This window comes from Pangasianodon hypophthalmus, chromosome 4 (assembly GCF_027358585.1).
Source record: "Pangasianodon hypophthalmus isolate fPanHyp1 chromosome 4, fPanHyp1.pri, whole genome shotgun sequence".
Taxonomy (NCBI): domain Eukaryota; kingdom Metazoa; phylum Chordata; class Actinopteri; order Siluriformes; family Pangasiidae; genus Pangasianodon; species Pangasianodon hypophthalmus.
In genome coordinates, this window is record NC_069713.1 from 2533022 (window position 1) to 2560521 (window position 27500).

A 27500-nucleotide genomic window follows, 5' to 3' on the forward strand; every position below is an offset into this window, starting at 1 on the left:
CGTGTCGCTGATCTCCTGACATCATTCTTCAGCTTTTGTTGAAGGTTCCACGAGAACCAGCACCAGCAACACACAACCATCTGTACACAACGTTCACCAGGGTTCTCCTGTCTGATGCTGCCTGCAGCTTTTCATTCCAGCCAATCAGAAGCCACGCCTCATTTTAACGGATTTACTAACTGATCAAACTTGCTCTATAAATGAATAGCAGGTGTGGCTTCTAGCTTTCTGGAATGGAAACCTGGAGCCACGCCCACATCCTGCTAACATCGTTACACTTCACTGGATGGACATTTCCCATTAAAGCGAGTCCTACCTTTAAAGCCCTTTGGGTCTGTCTGAGTGAACTTCTGCCAAACAGCCTCCAGCTCGGCTCAGAGTGAGCGTTCGGATCTCCAGCGTCGCTCACCTTCTTAGAGAACAGACTCCTGGGGAACACACAGAGAGACGTGAACATGGGGCGTGGCCACACGGGGGCGTGGCCTATCCTGAGAAATTATTGGCATGCATTAAGATGTATTTTTCATATTATGATCACTGCCTAAACTTTTTAAAGACAGTTTATAATTTCACAAAACCTTATTTTAGAAAAAAAAGAAAAACAGCAAGAGTTTTGTTCTCCATATTTTTCAAAATCTGATTAACAGAATTCTGGATATTATGATGCATCGTGTAACTGATTATCAGCACTTACACCCACACAGAAACGCGTACCTGTTGAAGAAGTTCACAATCGGACTCTCTTTCTTTGCTGCTACCTCGTCATGGTGCTGCAGTGGATGGTCTCTGTGTACGCTATTTATGGGCGGAGTTTGGGGGAACCGAGAGAAGTTGTTAAAATCGTGAAAATCGACGACGGCACTCGAGTCCGACGTCACCACGAAGTCACCAGCGATGTCGTCGTTGCCGAGAGACAGCGTAGCCGAGAAGTCCGTGCTCAGACTGGAGGTGCTGCACACAGAGGTGGAGTCTCGATAGCTCAAAGCTCTACCCCTGACCTGACTCGAAGCTCCGCCCTCGCCTATCGTCTCTAGCTTCAGCGTGGCCGGAGCGTCTTGGTGTCTCAGACTTAACGGCTCGGTGCTGTGCGACTCTTCTGTCACTGCGAACACAAACCGAGTCACGATTGAGTCGCTTTACACCAATCAGGCTCTGATACAGACTTCAAACAACAGGCAAAAGGTCAAAAATAGGTCTGTATGTTTCAGGCTTTTCGACTTATCCAGTGCCAATAAATAAAAAATACAGTACCAAAAGGTTAAGAACTTAATATCTACTGCAGAATATCCTAACTCTGGCTAATAATCCTAACAGTGGCTTTAAATACTGACTGAGAGCAAATAACCCCAGGCTTCATGAGCTCATTCTCCAGCCACCACAGACTGAAAGAGCTCTGTTCATGGAATTATTACTGCGAGGAAACGGACCGTGACGGATACACACAGCAGGTCACAGAGCAACGAGAATAAAGCTAATTTCACCTGAGCGATGTGAGCAGTGGACCTGAGAAACTACACCCCCAGTTCACACGTACACTTCTACATGGGGATTTAAAGGTAATTCATCACGAAGGGGTCAAAGAGGTAAAATCCTGACACGATCAATACCAGGACGAGGATCAGTACAATTCCCAGGAAATGATCATGAGTTAATTCATTAGTGTATTACTGTAAATTACCAGATGTACTGACGCTGTCTGAGGCAGCTGGTGAAGCAGAAAAAACAAAACAAAGGAAACATCTAAAGTGTAAAAAAAAATGGGAGAGGGTGAATTTCTTAATTAGGTTAATGATATGCGTGGATTATGAGCCAATCAGCATGTGGACGCGAGTAGAGTGAAATCTATCATCGCTGTCTTGTCCGAGTCCCAGTCCAAGTCCGAGTCTGATTCCTTCCAGCCAATCATCAGATTATAGTTATAGTTTAACCGTTTCAGGTCATAAAATAAATTATTTAACTGCTTGTGTAAGGTCATATGGCAGCTAAACACACGCTCAGAGACGGCTGTGGCATCGTCAGGAATCCGAGCTCTAGTTAACAACATAAATATTTCAACATTACTCGTCATAGCAACGTACCTGCGCAATCCAACTCACCAGCGTTCTTCAAACTCAAACTAAACACTAAGCTCTATCAGCCTCAACACAGCGTGTCTATCAGCCTCAACACAGCGTGTCTATCAGCCTCAACACAGCGTGTCTCTCAGCCTCAACACAGCGTGTCTCTCAGCCTCAACACAGCGTGTCTATAATCCTTAACACAGCGTGTCTATCAGCCTTAACACAGCGTGTCTATCAGCCTCAACACAAAGTGTCTCTCAGCCTCAACACAGCGTGTCTATAAGCCTGTTCCTTAACACAGCGTGTCTATAAGCCTGTTCCTTAACACAGCGTGTCTATAAGCCTTAACACAGCGTGTCTATCAGCCTCAACACAGCGTGTCTCTCAGCCTCAACACAGCGTGTCTATAAACCTTAACACAGCGTGTCTATAATCCTTAACACAGCGTGTCTATAATCCTTAACACAGCGTGTCTATCAGCCTTAACACAGCGTGTCTATCAGCCTTAACACAGCGTGTCTATCAGCCTCAACACAGCGTGTCTCTCAGCCTCAACACAGCGTGTCTATAAGCCTGTTCCTTAACACAGCGTGTCTATAAGCCTGTTCCTTAACACAGCGTGTCTATAAGCCTGTTCCTTAACACAGCGTGTCTATAAGCCTGTTCCTTAACACAGAGTGTCTATAAGCCTTAACACAGCGTGTCTATAAGCCTTAACACAGCGTGTCTATAAGCCTTAACACAGCGTGTCTATCAGCCTCAACACAGCGTGTCTATCAGCCTCAACACAGCGTGTCTATCAGCCTCAACACAGCGTGTCTATAAGCCTGTTCCTTAACACAGCGTGTCTATAAGCCTGTTCCTTAACACAGCGCGTCTATAAGCCTTAACACAGCGTGTCTATAAACCTTAACACAGCGTGTCTATAAGCCTGTTCCTTAACACAGCGTGTCTATAAGCCTTAACACAGCGTGTCTATCAGCCTCAACACAGCGTGTCTCTCAGCCTCAACACAGCGTGTCTATAAACCTTAACACAGCGTGTCTATAATCCTTAACACAGCGTGTCTATAATCCTTAACACAGCGTGTCTATAATCCTTAACACAGCGTGTCTATCAGCCTCAACACAGCGTGTCTATCAGCCTTAACACAGCGTGTCTATCAGCCTCAACACAGCGTGTCTCTCAGCCTCAACACAGCGTGTCTATAAGCCTGTTCCTTAACACAGCGTGTCTATAAGCCTGTTCCTTAACACAGCGTGTCTATAAGCCTGTTCCTTAACACAGAGTGTCTATAAGCCTTAACACAGCGTGTCTATAAGCCTTAACACAGCGTGTCTATAAGCCTTAACACAGCGTGTCTATCAGCCTCAACACAGCGTGTCTCTCAGCCTCAACACAGCGTGTCTATAAGCCTGTTCCTTAACACAGCGTGTCTATAAGCCTGTTCCTTAACACAGAGTGTCTATAAGCCTTAACACAGCGTGTCTATAAACCTTAACACAGCGTGTCTCTCAGCCTCAACACAGCGTGTCTATAAGCCTGTTCCTTAACACAGCGTGTCTATAAGCCTGTTCCTTAACACAGTGTGTCTATAAGCCTTAACACAGCGTGTCTATAATCCTTAACACAGCGTGTCTATAAGCCTTAACACAGCGTGTCTATAAGCCTGTTCCTTAACACAGCGTGTCTATAAGCCTGTTCCTTAACACAGCGTGTCTATCAGCCTCAACACAGCGTGTCTCTCTGCCTCAACACAGCGTGTCTATAAGCCTGTTCCTTAACACAGCGTGTCTATAAGCCTGTTCCTTAACACAGCGTGTCTATAAGCCTGTTCCTTAACACAGCGTGGCTATAAGCCTTAACACAGCGTGGCTATAAGCCTTAACACAGCGTGTCTCTCAGCCTCAACACAGCGTGTCTCTCAGCCTCAACACAGCGTGTCTATAAGCCTGTTCCTTAACACAGCGTGTCTATCAGCCTTAACACAGCGTGTCTATAAGCCTTAACACAGCGTGTCTATAAGCCTGTTCCTTAACACAGCGTGTCTATAAGCCTGTTCCTTAACACAGCGTGTCTATAAGCCTTAACACAGCGTGTCTATAAGCCTTAACACAGCGTGTCTATAAGCCTGTTCCTTAACACAGCGTGTCTATAAGCCTGTTCCTTAACACAGCGTGTCTATCAGCCTGTTCCTTAACACAGCGTGTCTATCAGCCTGTTCCTTAACACAGCGTGTCTATCAGCCTCAACACAGCGTGTCTATAAGCCTTAACACAGCGTGTCTCTCAGCCTCAACACAGCGTGTCTCTCAGCCTCAACACAGCGTGTCTATAAGCCTGTTCCTTAACACAGCGTGTCTATCAGCCTTAACACAGCGTGTCTATAAGCCTTAACACAGCGTGTCTATAAGCCTTAACACAGCGTGTCTATAAGCCTTAACACAGCGTGTCTATAAGCCTGTTCCTTAACACAGCGTGTCTATAAGCCTGTTCCTTAACACAGCGTGTCTATAAGCCTTAACACAGCGTGTCTATAAGCCTTAACACAGCGTGTCTATAAGCCTGTTCCTTAACACAGCGTGTCTATAAGCCTGTTCCTTAACACAGCGTGTCTATCAGCCTGTTCCTTAACACAGCGTGTCTATCAGCCTGTTCCTTAACACAGCGTGTCTATAAGCCTCAACACAGCGTGTCTATCAGCCTCAACACAGCGTGTCTATCAGCCTCAACACAGCGTGTCTATCAGCCTCAACACAGCGTGTCTATCAGCCTGTTCCTTAACACAGCGTGTCTATCAGCCTGTTCCTTAACACAGTGTGTCTATCAGCCTGTTCCTTAACACAGCGTGTCTATCAGCCTGTTCCTTAACACAGCGTGTCTATAAGCCTGTTCCTTAACACAGAGTGTCTATCAGCCTCAACGCAGCGTGTCTATAAGCCTGTTCCTTAACACAGTGTGTCTATAAGCCTGTTCCTTAACACAGTGTGTCTATTAGCCTCAACACAGCGTGTCTATAAGCCTCAACACAGCGTGTCTATAAGCCTCAACACAGCGTGTCTATAAGCCTCAACACAGAGTGTCTATAAGCCTCAACACAGCGTGTCTATAAGCCTCAACACAGCGTGTCTATAAGCCTGTTCCTTAACACAGCGTGTCTATAAGCCTTAACACAGCGTGTCTATAAGCCTGTTCCTTAACACAGCGTGTCTATAAGCCTTAACACAGCGTGTCTATAAGCCTGATCCTTAACACAGCGTGTCTATAAGCCTTAACACAGCGTGTCTATAAGCCTGTTCCTTAACACAGCGAGTCTATAAGCCTTAACACAGCGTGTCTATAAGCCTGTTCCTTAACACAGCGTGTCTATAAGCCTTAACACAGCGTGTCTATCAGCCTGTTCCTTAACACAGCGTGTCTATAAGCCTTAACACAGCGTGTCTATAAGCCTTAACACAGCGTGTCTATAAGCCTGTTCCTTAACACAGCGTGTCTATAAGCCTTAACACAGCGTGTCTATAATCCTGTTCCTTAACACAGCGCGTCTATAAGCCTTAACACAGCGTGTCTATAAGCCTGTTCCTTAACACAGCGTGTCTATAAGCCTTAACACAGCGTGTCTATAAGCCTGTTCCTTAACACAGCGCGTCTATAAGCCTTAACACAGCGTGTCTATAAGCCTGTTCCTTAACACAGCGTGTCTATAAGCCTGTTCCTTAACACAGCGTGTCTATAAGCCTTAACACAGCGTGTCTATAAGCCTTAACACAGCGTGTCTATAAGCCTTAACACAGCGTGCCTATAAGCCTGTTCCTTAACACAGCGTGTCTATCAGCCTTAACACAGCGTGTCTATCAGCCTTAACACAGCGTGTCTATCAGCCTTAACACAGCGTGTCTATCAGCCTGTTCCTTAACACAGCGTGTCTATAAGCCTTAACACAGCGTGTCTATAAGCCTTAACACAGAGTGTCTATAAGCCTTACCACAGCGTGTCTATAAGCCTTAACACAGCGTGTCTATCAGCCTGTTCCTTACTACAGAGTGTCTATAAGCCTTAACACAGCGTGTCTATAAGCCTTAACACAGCGTGTCTATAAGCCTGTTCCTTAACACAGCGTGTCTATAAGCCTTAACACAGCGTGTCTATAAGCCTGTTCCTTAACACAGCGTGTCTATAAGCCTTAACACAGCGTGTCTATAAGCCTTAACACAGCGTGTCTATAAGCCTTAACACAGCGTGTCTATAAGCCTGTTCCTTAACACAGCGTGTCTATCAGCCTTAACACAGCGTGTCTATAAGCCTTAACACAGCGTGTCTATAAGCCTGTTCCTTACCACAGCGTGTCTATAAGCCTTAACACAGCGTGTCTATAAGCCTGATCCTTAACACAGCGTGTCTATAAGCCTTAACACAGCGTGTCTATAAGCCTGTTCCTTAACACAGCGTGTCTATAAGCCTGTTCCTTAACACAGAGTGTCTATCAGCCTCAACGCAGCGTGTCTATAAGCCTGTTCCTTAACACAGTGTGTCTATAAGCCTGTTCCTTAACACAGTGTGTCTATTAGCCTCAACACAGCGTGTCTATAAGCCTCAACACAGCGTGTCTATAAGCCTCAACACAGCGTGTCTATAAGCCTCAACACAGAGTGTCTATAAGCCTCAACACAGCGTGTCTATAAGCCTCAACACAGCGTGTCTATAAGCCTGTTCCTTAACACAGCGTGTCTATAAGCCTTAACACAGCGTGTCTATAAGCCTGTTCCTTAACACAGCGTGTCTATAAGCCTTAACACAGCGTGTCTATAAGCCTGATCCTTAACACAGCGTGTCTATAAGCCTTAACACAGCGTGTCTATAAGCCTGTTCCTTAACACAGCGAGTCTATAAGCCTTAACACAGCGTGTCTATAAGCCTGTTCCTTAACACAGCGTGTCTATAAGCCTTAACACAGCGTGTCTATCAGCCTGTTCCTTAACACAGCGTGTCTATAAGCCTTAACACAGCGTGTCTATAAGCCTTAACACAGCGTGTCTATAAGCCTTAACACAGCGTGTCTATAAGCCTGTTCCTTAACACAGCGTGTCTATAAGCCTTAACACAGCGTGTCTATAATCCTGTTCCTTAACACAGCGCGTCTATAAGCCTTAACACAGCGTGTCTATAAGCCTGTTCCTTAACACAGCGTGTCTATAAGCCTTAACACAGCGTGTCTATAAGCCTGTTCCTTAACACAGCGCGTCTATAAGCCTTAACACAGCGTGTCTATAAGCCTGTTCCTTAACACAGCGTGTCTATAAGCCTGTTCCTTAACACAGCGTGTCTATAAGCCTTAACACAGCGTGTCTATAAGCCTTAACACAGCGTGTCTATAAGCCTTAACACAGCGTGCCTATAAGCCTGTTCCTTAACACAGCGTGTCTATCAGCCTTAACACAGCGTGTCTATCAGCCTTAACACAGCGTGTCTATCAGCCTTAACACAGCGTGTCTATCAGCCTGTTCCTTAACACAGCGTGTCTATAAGCCTTAACACAGCGTGTCTATAAGCCTTAACACAGAGTGTCTATAAGCCTTACCACAGCGTGTCTATAAGCCTTAACACAGCGTGTCTATCAGCCTGTTCCTTACTACAGAGTGTCTATAAGCCTTAACACAGCGTGTCTATAAGCCTTAACACAGCGTGTCTATAAGCCTGTTCCTTAACACAGCGTGTCTATAAGCCTTAACACAGCGTGTCTATAAGCCTGTTCCTTAACACAGCGTGTCTATAAGCCTTAACACAGCGTGTCTATAAGCCTTAACACAGCGTGTCTATAAGCCTTAACACAGCGTGTCTATAAGCCTGTTCCTTAACACAGCGTGTCTATCAGCCTTAACACAGCGTGTCTATAAGCCTTAACACAGCGTGTCTATAAGCCTGTTCCTTACCACAGCGTGTCTATAAGCCTTAACACAGCGTGTCTATAAGCCTGATCCTTAACACAGCGTGTCTATAAGCCTTAACACAGCGTGTCTATAAGCCTGATCCTTAACACAGCGTGTCTATAAACCTTAACACAGCGTGTCTATAAGCCTGATCCTTAACACAGCGTGTCTATAAACCTTAACACAGCGTGTCTATAAGCCTTAACACAGCGTGTCTATAAGCCTGTTCCTTAACACAGCGTGTCTATCAGCCTTAACACAGCGTGTCTATAAGCCTGTTCCTTAACACAGCGTGTCTATAAGCCTTAACACAGCGTGTCTATAAGCCTGATCCTTAACACAGCGTGTCTATAAACCTTAACACAGCGTGTCTACAAGCCTTAACACAGAGTGTCTATAAGCCTGTTCCTTAACACAGCGCGTCTATAAGCCTTAACACAGCGTGTCTATAAGCCTTAACACAGCGTGTCTATAAACCTTAACACAGCGTGTCTATAAGCCTGTTCCTTAACACAGCGTGTCTATAAGCCTTAACACAGCGTGTCTATAAGCCTGATCCTTAACACAGCGTGTCTATAAACCTTAACACAGCGTGTCTATAAGCCTTAACACAGCGTGTCTATAAGCCTGTTCCTTAACACAGCGTGTCTATAAGCCTTAACACAGCGTGTCTATAAGCCTGTTCCTTACCACAGAGTGTCTATAAGCCTTAACACAGCGTGTCTATAAGCCTTAACACAGTGTGTCTATAAGCCTTAACACAGCGTGTCTATAAGCCTGTTCCTTACCACAGAGTGTCTATAAGCCTTAACACAGCGTGTCTATAAGCCTTAACACAGCGTGTCTATAAGCCTTAACACAGCGCGTCTATAAGCCTTAACACAGCGTGTCTATAAGCCCGTTCCTTACCACAGAGTGTCTATAAGCCTTAACACAGTGTGTCTATAAGCCTTAACATGGCGCGTCTATCAGCCTTAACACAGCGTGTCTATCAGCCTTAACACAGCGTGTCTATCAGCCTTAACACAGCGCGTCTATCAGCCTTAACACAGCGCGTCTATCAGCCTTAACACAGCGCGTCTATCAGCCTTAACACAGCATGTACACCTTTTCCTTAACACAGTGTGTCTATAAGCCTGTTCCTTAACACAGTGTGTCTATAAGCCTATTCAGATCCATACCCGAGTCTGACCTGTGCTGTGGAATTAAACAGATTTCCCTGTTACTCTTATTCTCAATCTGCTCATAAACACACACACACACACACACACTCAGTGCTGTTTGAAGCTCGTTACCATCGGGTGAGCTGAGCTCCAGTGTCGGGATGCCCGAGTCCTGCGAGTCCACGCTGTGCTGCTCCTCCTCGCCACAGGGGGCGCTGTGCAGCGAGGCTGAGCCGGAAGCGGAGCGGCAGTACAGCGGCGTGGAGCTCACACACACACCGTGAAGGAGATCTGGAGCGTGGGGTCCGAAGACAGAGCCGTTTTCAGCGGCGTGAAACGCTACAGAGGAAACAGTTCATGTTCAGACGCATCACAGTGACACGAGAACGATAAATAATCCTCATCAGGAAGAGACAGACTCTCTCTGTGAGCAACACACACACACATTAACACCTCCAACATAACCCAAATAACCCTCCTCCTCACTGCTTCATCATCTATTTCACACTTCTTTATATCCTTTTATATCCTTTAAATCATTAACACTTCTTATATCCTTTATATCATTAACACTTCTTATATCCTTTATATCATTAACACTTCTTATATCCTTTTATATCATTAACACTTCTTATATCCTTTATATCATTAACACTTCTTTATATCCTTTATATCATTAACACTTCTTATATCCTTTATATCATTAGCACTTCTTATATCCTTTATATCATTAGCACTTCTTATATCCTTTCTGTATCCTTTATATCATTAACACTTCTTATGTCCTTTATATCATTAACACTTCTTATATCCTTTATATCATTAACACTTCTTTATATCCTTTATATCATTAACACTTCTTATGTCCTTTATATCATTAACACTTCTTATATCCTTTATATCATTGACACTTCTTATATCCTTTTATATCCTTTATATCATTAACACTTCTTATATCCTTTTATATCCTTTATATCATTAACACTTCTTATATCCTTTTATATCCTTTATATCATTAACACTTCTTATATCCTTTCTGTATCCTTTATATCATTAACACTTTCTGTATCCTTTCTGTATCCTTTATATCATTAACACTTCTTATATCCTTTATATCATTAACACTTCTTATATCCTTTATATCATTAACACTTCTTTATATCCTTTATATCATTAACACTTCTTATATCCTTTCTATCATTAACACTTCTTATATCCTTTATATCATTAACACTTCTTTATATTCTTTATATCATTAACACTTCTTTATATTCTTTATCATTAACACTTCTTATATCCTTTATATCATTAACACTTCTTTATATCCTTTTATATCATTTATACCATTAACACTTTCTGTATCCTTTATATCATTAACACTTCTTTATATTCTTTATATCATTAACACTTCTTATATCCTTTATATCATTAACACTTCTTTATATCCTTTATATCATTAACACTTCTTTATATCCTTTATATCATTAACACTTCTTATATCCTTTATATCCTTTATATCATTAACACTTCTTATATCCTTTATATCCTTTATATCATTAACACTTCTTATATCCTTTATATCATTAACACTTCTTATATCCTTTATATCATTAACACTTCTTTATATCCTTTATATCATTAACACTTCTTTATATCCTTTATATCATTAACACTTCTTATATCCTTTTATATCCTTTATATCATTAACACTTCTTATATCCTTTATATCATTAACACTTCTTATATCCTTTATATCATTAACACTTCTTATATCCTTTATATCATTAACACTTCTTTATATCCTTTTATATCCTTTATATCATTAACACTTCTTTATATCCTTTATATCATTAACACTTCTTTATATCCTTTTATATCCTTTATATCATTAACACTTTCTGTATCCTTTATATCATTAACACTTCTTATATCCTTTACATCATTAACACTTCTTATATCCTTTCTGTATCCTTTATATCATTAACACTTTCTGTATCCTTTATATCATTAACACTTTCTGTATCCTTTCTATCATTAACACTTCTTATATCCTTTCTATCATTAACACTTCTTATATCCTTTATATCATTAACACTTCTTATATCCTTTCTGTATCCTTTATATCATTAACACTTTCTGTATCCTTTATATCATTAACACTTTCTGTATCCTTTATATCATTAACACTTTCTGTATCCTTTCTATCATTAACACTTCTTATATCCTTTATATCATTAACACTTCTTATATCCTTTATATCATTAACACTTCTTATATCCTTTATATCATTAACACTTCTTATATCCTTTATATCATTAACACTTCTTATATCCTTTCTATATCCTTTATATCATTAACACTTCTTATATCCTTTCTGTATCCTTTATATCATTAACACTTTCTGTATCCTTTATATCATTAACACTTTCTGTATCCTTTATATCATTAACACTTCTTATATCCTTTATATCATTAACACTTCTTATATCCTTTATATCATTAACACTTCTTATATCCTTTTATATCCTTTATATCATTAACACTTCTTATATCCTTTATATCATTAACACTTCTTATATCCTTTATATCATTAACACTTCTTTATATCCTTTTATATCCTTTATATCATTAACACTTCTTTATATCCTTTATATCATTAACACTTCTTTATATCCTTTTATATCCTTTATATCATTAACACTTTCTGTATCCTTTATATCATTAACACTTCTTATATCCTTTACATCATTAACACTTCTTATATCCTTTCTGTATCCTTTATATCATTAACACTTTCTGTATCCTTTATATCATTAACACTTTCTGTATCCTTTCTATCATTAACACTTCTTATATCCTTTATATCATTAACACTTCTTATATCCTTTCTGTATCCTTTATATCATTAACACTTCTTATATCCTTTATATCATTAACACTTCTTATATCCTTTATATCATTAACACTTCTTTATATCCTTTTATATCCTTTATATCATTAACACTTCTTTATATCCTTTATATCATTAACACTTCTTTATATCCTTTTATATCCTTTATATCATTAACACTTTCTGTATCCTTTATATCATTAACACTTCTTATATCCTTTACATCATTAACACTTCTTATATCCTTTCTGTATCCTTTATATCATTAACACTTTCTGTATCCTTTATATCATTAACACTTTCTGTATCCTTTCTATCATTAACACTTCTTATATCCTTTATATCATTAACACTTCTTATATCCTTTCTGTATCCTTTATATCATTAACACTTTCTGTATCCTTTATATCATTAACACTTTCTGTATCCTTTATATCATTAACACTTTCTGTATCCTTTCTATCATTAACACTTCTTATATCCTTTATATCATTAACACTTCTTATATCCTTTATATCATTAACACTTCTTATATCCTTTCTATAGCCTTTATATCATTAACACTTCTTATATCCTTTCTGTATCCTTTATATCATTAACACTTTTTATATCCTTTATATCATTAACACTTTCTGTATCCTTTATATCATTAACACTTTCTGTATCCTTTATATCATTAACACTTTCTGTATCCTTTATATCATTAACACTTCTTATATCCTTTATATCATTAACACTTCTTATATCCTTTCCTTTTTGTGTTCCTACTCTCTCACTTCATCGTTTACTTTTATTTTATCTTTGTGCATTCTATTACACTTATCATTTAATGTTTACTACTTGAGTCCTGAGCTATCATATTATTATTATTATTATTATTATTATTATTATTATTATTGTTGTTGTTGTTGTCATCTGAGTGCATGGACCAAGAACTGTTGTTCTTGTAAAATGTATGATATATACAATAAATATCATACTAAAATTTGTATCATATGTATATTTTTATTATACAGTTGAGGTGAAAAGTTTACATCCCCCTTTCAGAATCTGCAAAATGTTTATTATTTTACCAAAATAAGAGGATCATACAAAATGCATGTTATTGTTTATTTAGTGCTGACCTGAATAAGATATTTCACATAAAAGATGTTTACATAAAGTCCACAAGAGAAAATAATAGTTGAATTTATAAAAATGACCCCGTTCAAAAGTTTACATCCCCTTGATTCTTAATACTGTGTTGTTACCTGAATGATCCACAGCTGTGTTTTTTTGTTTACTGATTGTTGTTCATGAGTCGCTTGTTTGTCCTGAACAGTTAAACTGCCTGCTGTTCTTCAGAAAAATCCTTCAGGTCCCACAAATTCTTTGGTTTTCCAGCATTTTTGTGTATTTGAACCCTTTCCAACAATGACTGTATGATTTTGAGATCCATCTTTTCACACGGAGAACAACTGAGGGACTCGTATACAACTATTACAGAAGGTTCAAACGCTCACTGAAGCTCCAGAAGGAAAAACATGCATTAAGAGCCGGGGGGGTGAAAACTTTTTGAATTTGAAGATCAGGGTAAATTTAACTTATTTTGTCTTCTGGGAAACATGTAACTATCTTCTGTAGCCTCTGAAGGGCCGTACTAAATGGAAAAAATACGATATTTAGGCAAAATAAGAAAAATGTACACATCTCCATTCTGTTCAAAAGTTTTCAGTGAGCGTTTGAACCTTCTGTAATTATTTTCTCTTGTGGACTACATGTAAACATCTTTTACGTGAAATATCTTATTCAGGTCAGCACTAAATAAACAATAACATGCATTTTGTATGATCCTCTTATTTTGGTAAAATAATGAACATTTTGCAGATTCTGAAAGGGGGATGTAAACTTTTGACCTCAACTGTATATATTAAAATAATGAATGTAAATCTGAATAACTTGTTTTCATGTCGTTGTGAATTAAATATGTATAATTTAAACCATAAACACATATAAACTCCTAACACGTGCCGGGTCCCAAATCACATTCCGATCATTTACTCCATATTAATGTTAAATATGAATAAAACACACTGATAAGTGGCTCGTGCACGCGTGGCTGGCTGTCTGCTGAAGGGAAATGACCTTGAAAACGTCTGTAATGTAAACAATAGTGTGAAATCTAACCAAGTGCCAGTGTGCAGTGTGCGTCATTTACACACAATCTGAATGATTCATCCCGGTTCAACCTAAACTGGACATTGTGTACAAAATCAGTGTGTATAAACATCTTAGATTTCATTTCCATAACGATTTCCATAACTACAGGAAGCGTGTGCATTCAGCGCTTTAATCACGCGTGACGTTTCCATCTCAGCAAAATGTCTGATTTAAAGATACAGCAGGAAGAGGAGTTTGTAAAATCGCTACAATGCATACAGTATCCATCGCTACTACAGATATACAGTACTGTGCAAAAGTCTTGGCACCCTATATATATATATTTTTATTACAAACTTTGTTATAGATGTTTATTTTCTGACCTCTACATTATGGATTCAGTACAAAAACATTTTAGATTCCAAACATTAGTTTTCCAGCACAAAATGAAACGTTACAGAAAAATGAAAAAAAAAGAACTGTGGCTGCTTCTGCAAGATGCTCAGTAACACTTCCAGCTCATTTCCTTATAAAACTGCACACACTGCACCTGAGATACTGCTTTATTTTAAAGCGAAGGTTCATCACATTAAATACTGACTTTGTTTAGTTTGTTACTGTTTACTGCTTTTTATAGTATTTTTTTTAAATGTACTTTGCATTTCTTTGCATGTGTCTAAGACTTTACACAGTACTGTATATAACACTTTTACTCACCTTACAATGTCACCAATATTAATACACACTGTCTGTGAATAACTGCACAACAAATAGAGGTTTTTATTAAAGTTTTTCTGTTTTTCTTTTTTTTCCGTGTCCATGTTCTACATCTGTACTGAATTTCTGACAGATTTTAAAATGCTGAACATTTTAGTGATGTTAATTCCCAACGTGCGTCTGCCTGGAAATGTTAGTTTGATGCTCATCTGATCTCACATGCATTTTAAATCAATTAAAAGCTGTAACATGAAGTGTGTTTTCTTACACAACTGTTTCTCACACACACACACACACACACACACACATACACAGTTCGATAGTGAAAGTAATCAGCCACAAAGGTTTACACGACGATTATTCTTCTATTTAACAGATTATTAAAAGGATTAAGCACCTCGCTGAAGGTTTTTACTCAGACTGAGCTCTCAGATGGATGATTAACAGCTGAAGGTAAAGGTACCTGGCTTTTATAAGGCACACTGATGAAATAATCAACTATCAGCAAATCATCTGCTTCTACAAATCATTCACAAAGCTGAAACTACACACAGGCCGAGCTAAACGAGCACGAGTGTTCATCTTTTAAAACATCTGTTCCTTGGTTTAGAGAAGAACTGAGGGACGTTGACACACACGAGCTCATTTCAACATTCGCATATCTGTCTCACATGCGTTACTCCTCCGAGTTTGGCAAGAACACACTTCTCTTTCAGAAGGAGCTTCAGGGGGAACTGGAACTTCATCCCCACCACCGTCACTGAAAGCATTACGGACGAACGCTGATATTCAGCTGAGACACCACGATAAAGGCTCAACATTACTGTGAGATTATACTGAACACTCTCACAAACAGCACGCAAACACTTCCTTCATTCAAACGTCACACAACCGTTTCTAGCTTCTGTAACGTAACTGAGAACAGGAACCACCCCGATGATCACACACCTGTCTCACATCCCTGCGTTCAGTATAACCATCACACACGCCTGTCTCACATCCCTGCGTTCAGTATAACACTCACACACGCCTGTCTCACATCCCTGCGTTCAGTATAACACTCACACACACCTGTCTCACATCCCTGCGTTCAGTATAACACTCACACAGGCCTGTCTCACATCCCCGCGTTCAGTATAACACTCACACACGCCTGTCTCACATCCCCGCGTTCAGTATAACACTCACACGCGCCTGTCTCACATCCCCGCGTTCAGTATAACACTCACACACACCTGTCTCACATCCCCGCGTTCAGTATAACACTCACACACCTGTCTCACATCCCCGCGTTCAGTATAACACTCACACACGCCTGTCTCACATCCCCGTGTTCAGTATAACACTCACACACGCCTGTCTCACATCCCCGCGCTCAGTATAACCATCACACACGCCTGTCTCACATCCCTGCGTTCAGTATAACACTCACACACGCCTGTCTCACATCCCTGCGTTCAGTATAACCATCACACACGCCTGTCTCACATCCCTGCGTTCAGTATAACACTCACACACGCCTGTCTCACATCCCTGCGTTCAGTATAACACTCACACACGCCTGTCTCACATCCCTGCGTTCAGTATAACACTCACACACGCCTGTCTCACATCCCTGCGTTCAGTATAACACTCACACACGCCTGTCTCACATCCCTGCGTTCAGTATAACACTCACACACGCCTGTCTCACATCCATGCGTTCAGTATAACCATCACACACGCCTGTCTCACATCCCTGCGTTCAGTTTTACACTCACACACACCTGTCTCACATCCCTGCATTCAGTATAACACTCACACGCGCCTGTCTCACATCCCTGCCTTCAGTATAACCATCACACACGCCTGTCTCTCATCCCTGCGTTCAGTATAACACTCACACACCTGCCTCACATCCCCGCGTTCAGTATAACACTCACACGCACCTGTCTCACATCCCCGCGTTCAGTATAACACTCACACACCTGCCTCACATCCCCGCGTTCAGTATAACACTCACACGCACCTGTCTCACATCCCCGCGTTCAGTATAACACTCACACACCTGTCTCACATCCCTGCGTTCAGTTTAACACTCACACACGCCTGTCTCACATCCCCGCGTTCAGTATAACACTCACACACGCCTGTCTCACATCCCTGCGTTCAGTATAACACTCACACACACCTGTCTCACATCCCTGCGTTCAGTATAACACTCACACACCTGTCTCACATCCCTGCGTTCAGTATAACACTCACACACCTGTCTCACATCCCTGCGTTCAGTATAACACTCACACACACCTGTCTCACATCCCTGCGTTCAGTATAACACTCACACACACCTGTCTCACATCCCTGCGTTCAGTATAACACTCACACACACCTGTCTCACATCCCTGCGTTCAGTATAACACTCACACACCTGTCTCACATCCCTGCGTTCAGTATAACACTCACACACGCCTGTCTCACATCCCTGCGTTCAGTATAACACTCACACACGCCTGTCTCACATCCCTGCGTTCAGTATAACACTCACACACGCCTGTCTCACATCCCCGCGTTCAGTATAACCATCACACACGCCTGTCTCACATCCCTGCGTTCAGTATAACACTCACACACGCCTGTCTCACATCCCTGCGTTCAGTATAACCATCACACACGCCTGTCTCACATCCCTGCGTTCAGTATAACACTCACACACGCCTGTCTCACATCCCTGCGTTCAGTATAACACTCACACACGCCTGTCTCACATCCCTGCGTTCAGTATAACACTCACACACGCCTGTCTCACATCCCCGCGTTCAGTATAACCATCACACACGCCTGTCTCACATCCCTGCGTTCAGTATAACACTCACACACGCCTGTCTCACATCCCTGCGTTCAGTATAACCATCACACACGCCTGTCTCACATCCCTGCGTTCAGTATAACACTCACACACGCCTGTCTCACATCCCTGCGTTCAGTATAACACTCACACACGCCTGTCTCACATCCCTGCGTTCAGTATAACACTCACACACGCCTGTCTCACATCCCTGCGTTCAGTATAACACTCACACACGCCTGTCTCACATCCCTGCGTTCAGTATAACACTCACACACGCCTGTCTCACATCCCTGCGTTCAGTATAACACTCACACACGCCTGTCTCACATCCATGCGTTCAGTATAACCATCACACACGCCTGTCTCACATCCCTGCGTTCAGTTTTACACTCACACACACCTGTCTCACATCCCTGCATTCAGTATAACACTCACACACACCTGTCTCACATCCCTGCGTTCAGTATAACACTCACACACGCCTGTCTCACATCCCTGCCTTCAGTATAACCATCACACACGCCTGTCTCACATCCCTGCGTTCAGTATAACACTCACACACCTGCCTCACATCCCCGCGTTCAGTATAACACTCACACGCACCTGTCTCACATCCCCGCGTTCAGTATAACACTCACACACCTGTCTCACATCCCTGCGTTCAGTTTAACACTCACACACGCCTGTCTCACATCCCCGCGTTCAGTATAACACTCACACACGCCTGTCTCACATCCCCGCGTTCAGTATAACACTCACACACACCTGTCTCACATCCCCGCGTTCAGTATAACACTCACACACACCTGTCTCACATCCCTGCGTTCAGTATAACACTCACACACCTGTCTCACATCCCTGCATTCAGTATAACACTCACACACACCTGTCTCACATCCCTGCGTTCAGTATAACACTCACACACACCTGTCTCACATCCCTGCGTTCAGTATAACACTCACACACCTGTCTCACATCCCTGCGTTCAGTATAACACTCACACACGCCTGTCTCACATCCCTGCGTTCAGTATAACACTCACACACGCCTGTCTCACATCCCTGCGTTCAGTATAACACTCACACACGCCTGTCTCACATCCCTGCGTTCAGTATAACACTCACACACGCCTGTCTCACATCCCTGCGTTCAGTATAACACTCACACACGCCTGTCTCACATCCCTGCGTTCAGTATAACCATCACACACGCCTGTCTCACATCCCTGCGTTCAGTATAACACTCACACACGCCTGTCTCACATCCCTGCGTTCAGTATAACACTCACACACGCCTGTCTCACATCCCTGCGTTCAGTATAACACTCACACACGCCTGTCTCACATCCCTGCGTTCAGTATAACACTCACACACCTGTCTCACATCCCTGCGTTCAGTATAACACTCACACACCTGTCTCACATCCCTGCGTTCAGTATAACACTCACACGCGCCTGTCTCACATCCCTGCGTTCAGTATAACACTCACACGCGCCTGTCTCACATCCCTGCGTTCAGTATAACACTCACACACACCTGTCTCACATCCCTGCGTTCAGTATAACACTCACACACACCTGTCTCACATCCCTGCGTTCAGTATAACACTCACACACCTGTCTCACATCCCTGCGTTCAGTTTAACACTCACACACGCCTGTCTCACATCCCTGCGTTCAGTATAACACTCACACACCTGTCTCACATCCCTGCGTTCAGTATAACACTCACACACACCTGTCTCACATCCCTGCGTTCAGTATAACACTCACACACACCTGTCTCACATCCCTGCGTTCAGTATAACACTCACACACCTGTCTCACATCCCTGCGTTCAGTATAACACTCACACACGCCTGTCTCACATCCCTGCGTTCAGTATAACACTCACACACGCCTGTCTCACATCCCTGCGTTCAGTATAACACTCACACACGCCTGTCTCACATCCCTGCGTTCAGTATAACACTCACACACGCCTGTCTCACATCCCTGCGTTCAGTATAACACTCACACACGCCTGTCTCACATCCCTGCGTTCAGTATAACACTCACACACGCCTGTCTCACATCCCCGCGTTCAGTTTAACACTCACACGCGCCTGTCTCACATCCCCGCGTTCAGTATAACACTCACACGCGCCTGTCTCACATCCCCGCGTTCAGTTTAACACTCACACGCGCCTGTCTCACATCCCCGCGTTCAGTATAACACTCACACGCGCCTGTCTCACATCCCCGCGTTCAGTATAACACTCACACGCGCCTGTCTCACATCCCCGCGTTCAGTATAACACTCACACGCGCCTGTCTCACATCCCTGCGTTCAGTATAACACTCACACGCACCTGTCTCACATCCCTGCGTTCAGTATAACACTCACACGCACCTGTCTCACATCCCTGCGTTCAGTATTACACTCACACGCACCTGTCTCACATCCCTGCGTTCAGTATTACACTCACACACGCCTGTCTCACATCCCTGCGTTCAGTATAACACTCACACACGCCGGTCTCACATCCCTGCGTTCAGTGTAACACTCACACACGCCTGTCTCACATCCCTGCGTTCAGTGTAACACTCACACACGCCTGTCTCTCATCCCTGCGTTCAGTGTAACACTCACACACACACACCTGTCTCACATCCCTGCCTTCAGTATAACACTCACACACACCTGTCTCACATCCCTGCGTTCAGTATAACCATCACACACACCTGTCTCACATCCCTGCGTTCAGTATAACACTCACACACACCTGTCTCACATCCCTGCGTTCAGTATAACCAACACACACACCTGTCTCACATCCTGCATTCAGTACAACACACACACTCCTGTCTCACATCCCTGCGTTCAGTATAACACTCACACACACCTGTCTCACATCCCTGCGTTCAGTATAACACTCACACACGCCTGTCTCACATCCCTGCGTTCAGTATAACACTCACACACACCTGTCTCACATCCCTGCGTTCAGTATAACACTCACACGCACCTGTCTCACATCCCTGCGTTCAGTATAACACTCACACACGCCTGTCTCACATCCCTGCGTTCAGTATAACACTCACACACACCTGTCTCACATCCCTGCGTTCAGTATAACACTCACACACGCCTGTCTCACATCCCTGCATTCAGTATAACACTCACACACGCCTGTCTCACATCCCTGCATTCAGTATAACACTCACACACACGCCTGTCTCACATCCCTGCGTTCAGTATAACCATCACACACGCCTGTCTCACATCCCTGCGTTCAGTATAACACTCACACACGCCTGTCTCACATCCCTGCGTTCAGTATAACACTCACACACGCCTGTCTCACATCCCTGCGTTCAGTATAACACTCACACACGCCTGTCTCACATCCTGCATTCAGTATAACACACACACACGCCTGTCTCACATCCCTGCGTTCAGTATAACACTCACACACACACCTGTCTCACATCCCTGCGTTCAGTATAACACTCACACACCTGTCTCACATCCCTGCGTTCAGTATAACACTCACACACACCTGTCTCACATCCCTGCCTTCAGTATAACACTCACACACACCTGTCTCACATCCCCGCGTTCAGTATAACACTCACACAGGCCTGTCTCACATCCCTGCGTTCAGTATAACACTCACACACGCCTGTCTCACATCCCTGCCTTCAGTATAACACTCACACACACCTGTCTCACATCCCCGCGTTCAGTATAACACTCACACAGGCCTGTCTCACATCCCCGCGTTCAGTGTAACCATCACCCACGCCTGTCTCACATCCCTGCGTTCAGTATAACACTCACACACACCTGTCTCACATCCCTGCGTTCAGTATAACACTCACACGCGCCTGTCTCACATCCCTGCGTTCAGTATAACACTCACACAGGCCTGTCTCACATCCCCGCGTTCAGTATAACACTCACAAAGGCCTGTCTCACATCCCCGCGTTCAGTATAACCATCACACACGCCTGTCTCACATCCCTGCGTTCAGTATAACACTCACAAAGGCCTGTCTCACATCCCCGCGTTCAGTATAACACTCACAAAGGCCTGTCTCACATCCCCGCGTTCAGTATAACACTCACACACGCCTGTCTCACATCCCTGCGTTCAGTATAACACTCACACACACCTGTCTCACATCCCCGCGTTCAGTATAACACTCACACACGCCGGTCTCACATCCCTGCGTTCAGTATAACCATCACACACGCCTGTCTCACATCCCTGCGTTCAGTATAACACTCACACACACCTGTCTCACATCCCTGCGTTCAGTATAACACACACACACCTGTCTCACATCCTGCATTCAGTATAACACTCACACACACCTGTCTCACATCCCCGCGTTCAGTATAACACTCACACACACCTGTCTCACATCCCCGCGTTCAGTATAACACTTACACAGGCCTGTCTCACATCCCTGCGTTCAGTATAACACTCACACAGGCCTGTCTCACATCCCCGCGTTCAGTATAACACTCACAAAGGCCTGTCTCACATCCCCGCGTTCAGTATAACACTCACAAAGGCCTGTCTCACATCCCCGCGTTCAGTATAACACTCACACACGCCTGTCTCACATCCCTGCGTTCAGTATAACACTCACACACACCTGTCTCACATCCCCGCGTTCAGTATAACACTCACACACGCCGGTCTCACATCCCTGCGTTCAGTATAACCATCACACACGCCTGTCTCACATCCCTGCGTTCAGTATAACACTCACACACACCTGTCTCACATCCCTGCGTTCAGTATAACACACACACACCTGTCTCACATCCTGCATTCAGTATAACACTCACACACACCTGTCTCACATCCCCGCGTTCAGTATAACACTCACACACACCTGTCTCACATCCCCGCGTTCAGTATAACACTCACACAGGCCTGTCTCACATCCCTGCGTTCAGTATAACACTCACACACACACCTGTCTCACATCCCTGCATTCAGTATAACACTCACACACACCTGTCTCACATCCCTGCGTTCAGTATAACACTCACACGCACCTGTCTCACATCCCTGCGTTCAGTATAACACACACACACCTGTCTCACATCCTGCATTCAGTATAACACTCACACACACCTGTCTCACATCCCCGCGTTCAGTATAACACTCACACACACCTGTCTCACATCCCCGCGTTCAGTATAACACTCACACAGGCCTGTCTCACATCCCCGCGTTCAGTATAACACTCACACACCTGTCTCACACACCTGTCTCACATCCCTGTGTTCAGTATAACCATCACACACACCTGTCTCACATCCCTGCGTTCAGTATAACACTCACACACACCTGTCTCACATCCCTGCGTTCAGTATAACACTCACACACACCTGTCTCAAATCCCTGCGTTCAGTATAACACTCACACACACCTGTCTCACATCCCTGCGTTCAGTATAACACTCACACACGCCTGTCTCACATCCCTGCGTTCAGTATAACACTCACACACACCTGTCTCACATCCCCGCGTTCAGTATAACACTCACACACCTGTCTCACACACCTGTCTCACATCCCTGTGTTCAGTATAACACTCAAACACACCTGTCTCACATCCCTGTGTTCAGTATAACCATCACACACACCTGTCTCACATCCCTGCGTTCAGTATAACACTCACACACACCTGTCTCACATCCCTGCGTTCAGTATAACACTCACACACACACCTGTCTCACATCCCTGCGTTCAGTATAACACTCACACACACCTGTCTCACATCCCTGCGTTCAGTATAACACTCACACACACACCTGTCTCACATCCCTGCGTTCAGTATAACACTCACACACACCTGTCTCACATTCATAAACGCAGCATGATGATCACACACCTGTTGCACGTGCTCTGGACTCACACTGAGTACAGTAATATCACAAGTGGTTCACATCCGTCCACACACGGCTGACGTCACTATGACGATTAAACACCTGCCGCATCCATTCATCCCTTCCACACACACACACACACACACACACACACACACACACCTTTTCCATCCGGGTTTGTCCTCGTGTCCATCCCTTCTTCCGTGTTGTGTTGCTTTATAACACTTGTACACATCTTATGTGCATGTCCATGATGATGATGATGATGATGATGATGAAGATGAAGATGATGGACAGACAGCACCTTCCTCACTTCCCCTCTCTCTCAGACTCGGCGCTTCTCTTCACACACACACACACACACACACACACACACACACACACACAAACCCGGCATGAACTTCAGAGCAGGAGGAAAAAGTGCACTCTGAATAACTGCATCACGTGGCGTTAATAACGCTCTAATGCGCGCTCATAAACAGCGCGCGGCTGCAGTGATGATGTGAAATATAAAGTTCACTTCCGTTCACATTCAACTTCACTCATCTCTGCAGTTCTGTTCCTGCTTCACCTCAAACACACTCTCACACACTCTCACACACACTTCAGCGACTTCTACTGACACGGTCCGACAAAGAAACCCGCACTGGTCTGCTTTTACTCCTCCAGCGCCGCCTGAGCTGCTGTGAAGCTGCCGGGAGGGAAGATTAAACAGGTCGCGTTACCTGCTCCGCTGCGGCCGCTGCCATTTTAACACCAACTTGCCGAGCCGGGAGGACTGCGCATGCGCAGTGTGGCAGCGCACCTGTCCACGGTGAGACGGGGCATGAAATTACAGCCGGAGTTCCGGGACTGTCATACTGGGACACTGGGAATTTACACTCTATCTAAGCCTTTTTGTTGTTGTTATTAATAATACAGTCTATCCCAAAACACAGTGTGTTCCTGAAATCTTTAAAATGCTGACTATTTACATGTGAAGAAAAAAAAAAGTTTCTATCATATCCCAAAGAAACGTTTTTCTCTCACTGAAAGCATTTTTAACAGTGACATGTCTGGGAATTTGTGAAATATGTTTGGGAAATTTGGGACACCATGTTTGGGAATTTGTGATGACATATTTTGGAAGGTGGGATGTTTGGGAGTTAGTGACAGCATATTTGGGAATTTGGGGTCTTGTTTGGGAATTCTGGGACAGCATATTTGGGAAGGTGGGATGTTTGGGAATTTTGGGACGGCATGTTTGATAACTGGGACATAATATTAAGGAGCTGGGGCAGTGTGATCCATAATTTAGGATGTCACATTTGGGAATTTGGGGTACCATATTTCAGAATTTAGAACAAAATGTTTAGGAATTAGTGACCGCACATTTGAGAAATTGGGATGTTGTCGTGGAATTTGGGACAGCGTGTTTGATAATTGGCGTGTCACATTAAGGAATTGGGGACAGTGTGTTCTATAATTTTGGACGTCATGTTTGGGAAGTTGAGATGTTTGGGAAGTTGGGGTCTTGTTTGGGAATTCTGGGACAGCATGTTTGGGAAGTTGAGATGTTGTTTGGGAATTCTGGGACAGCATGTTTGGGAAGTTGAGATGTTGTTTGGGAATTCTGGGACAGTATGTTTGGGAAGTTGAGATGTTGTTTGGGAATTCTGGGACAGTATGTTTGGGAAGTTGAGATGTTGTTTGGGAATTCTGGGACAGCATGTTTGATACCTGGGATGTAATATTAAGGAGCTGGGGACAGTGTGATCTGTAATTTGGGAATTTGGGGTACCATGTTTTGGATTTATTATGTTTCATGTTTTTATTTATTTTTTTGCAGAAACATTGCGTAATGTCACAATATCGCATTTTATTTGCTCTTATACAGCACTGTGTCTCATATCTGTAGTCCTGGATGCACACTCTATACAAGGCTTAAGCTTCAGCTGGAACAGTTAAATCTCAGATATAATGAACAATTTCACTGAATTTTTCCTCTGGAATCCTCCTTCTGTCATCAAACCCCTACACATTACAACACATTACAAGACTTATCCACAAAACCCCCTGATCCTGACTCAGAGAATTTCTTCTAACTAACTGTGACTTTGGATCAAAACAAACATGGCGGACGACAGTTCCGCTTTATCGCTCTTTCACGTAGACGTCATGACAGCTGATTTCACACACACCTCACCACACAGTGTAATCTAGGAAGATATTTGTGTAAGACCAGTCTACGATCAGGAGACATTTTGAAATCAACAGGAACCTCAGAATCAGCTGATTATCTCCCAGTGTGGTCCAGGCATTCCATCTTCTACCATCAGGAGATCATCACACCATCACGCCATCAGCTAGCACATGATATTCAGGCTAAACAATGTGCACAGAAATCACTCCTCAAAGACTTCCTGCAACCGCCAGTGTTTCCCCACGCACCATGGTCCACTTCCTCTTAAAAACACAGAGCTACGTAACCCCCGAGTCTCATGAGCGTGACGAGGGGACGAGTGTGTGGAGTTTAGACACTTCTGCTTTACACCACAGCGCTGTAGAACTCTGGATTCTGATTGGTCAGAAGCGGTTGATTCATTTTCTAAACCCGTAGCTCTGACAGGTTTACACTAACACGCTCATTCCATTCCATCATTTCTTTAGTAAGCGCTCATTCACAGGGACGTGTACGAATTAAAATATGCGTGTAACCGTTGCTACGGTGACGTTTATGGAAGGAGTCTCCAGTGTCAGTGCTTTGTAACAGTCAGAGGTAAAGCTGTAACATTAAGACCTGAGACTTCTTCAGGACAGAGGAGTTTACGCTTTGTGGTTTGTGGCGAGGGAAAGACTGTTTATAGCTGCTGTAACGTAAGTGATTAGCGTGTAACTTGTTTCGTGTACGTTCTACACCATTAAATGTAGCAACAGATAAAAAGTATGAGGTTTCATTCTTTAATAAATTTAAGAAATGTAATGGATGGCGAGCTGCTGTGGTATATGAGGAACAGGACACATGCGGAGGTGCTGTTGTAGGAATATAATCATCTTCAGGGTGGTAACAGTAACTCGGCTTCACTGCACCACCACATCACTGATGATTTTCCTGTAACAGCAGCACACAGAGTGGGTTATTCCTTACCTAACTAATACAAGAGCTCTTAATATCTTTATAATATGGATGTGTTATGAACAGAACTGGGTCACTGAGCTTTTCCAATGTTCACAAACATGAATGTTGTGTTCAGTAACATGAGGAACATCAGGATCTTCAGCGTTATTCTCATCACACATCGATTCAACCAGTGAGCAAATGTACTCAATCCTTTATTAGATTCAGAAACTCAACAATGAAACAAATCTCTGCTGGATTTATACATGGAAATTAAAACAATGTGACCATGTCTTGGGTTTTTGGTGGCACTGAGGTGTTGAGGTGATGAACACGGGTCGGAGATGGTGATGGAGGGATGAAACCCCACCGGGCTGCATAGATGAGTTACAAACAGGAACAGAGGGACAAAAAAACAGAGAGAGAGAGAGAGACCCAAATAAAGGGGAAAGAAAAGAAAAAAAAAAAACCTCAGTGCTTCAAAGTGCGATCCTGACTCGCGTTCGGGAAGCGCGTCCCTCCCAACACACACAAACAAAATCATGGAACAGAACTGCAGGACAAAGTCTAGTATGAGTACGCACTACTCCAAACGTCTCGCACACAAAACATGTACTTTGTTACATTGTGGTCTCTCATAACATATCGTATCATATGCTAACAATTTCTGATACTTTTTTTGTATTTTTTTAAATTATTATTTTTTGAGGACCCACATATACTCACTCACACAATAGTTAAAAGCAAAAAAAGAAAATAAAACTTAGTTACACACTCTTTTTTTTCTT

The 27500-nt window shown here is 43.1% G+C and overlaps 2 protein-coding genes across 3 annotated transcripts in view; both read right to left on the reverse strand.

Annotated features, from left to right (window-relative positions):
- The window catches only part of LOC113524096 (TBC1 domain family member 14), a 51631-nt gene extending 27165 nt beyond the window's left edge, over positions 1-24466 (reverse strand). Inside the window, exons 1-5 of one of the 2 annotated variants that reach the window (XM_053233364.1) lie at positions 24341-24466; positions 23778-23957; positions 9282-9488; positions 715-1102; positions 317-428 (exon numbers count right to left, since the gene is read on the reverse strand). In XM_053233364.1, the coding sequence (XP_053089339.1) occupies positions 317-428; positions 715-1102; positions 9282-9488; positions 23778-23850 (780 nt within the window). In that variant the 5' untranslated portion in view covers positions 23851-23957; positions 24341-24466. Of the gene's footprint in view, positions 1-316; positions 429-714; positions 1103-9281; positions 9489-23777 lie in introns of both variants that reach the window. The other variant, XM_034304107.2, reaches the window with a different exon arrangement.
- Positions 24467-26911: 2445 nt separating this feature from the next.
- kiaa0232 (KIAA0232 ortholog) overlaps positions 26912-27500 on the reverse strand; it is a 22131-nt gene continuing 21542 nt past the window's right edge. Inside the window, exon 8 of the mRNA XM_026910084.3 lies at positions 26912-27500. This exon is cut by the window's right edge and continues 4266 nt beyond it. The gene's annotated coding sequence lies outside the window, so the exon portion shown is untranslated.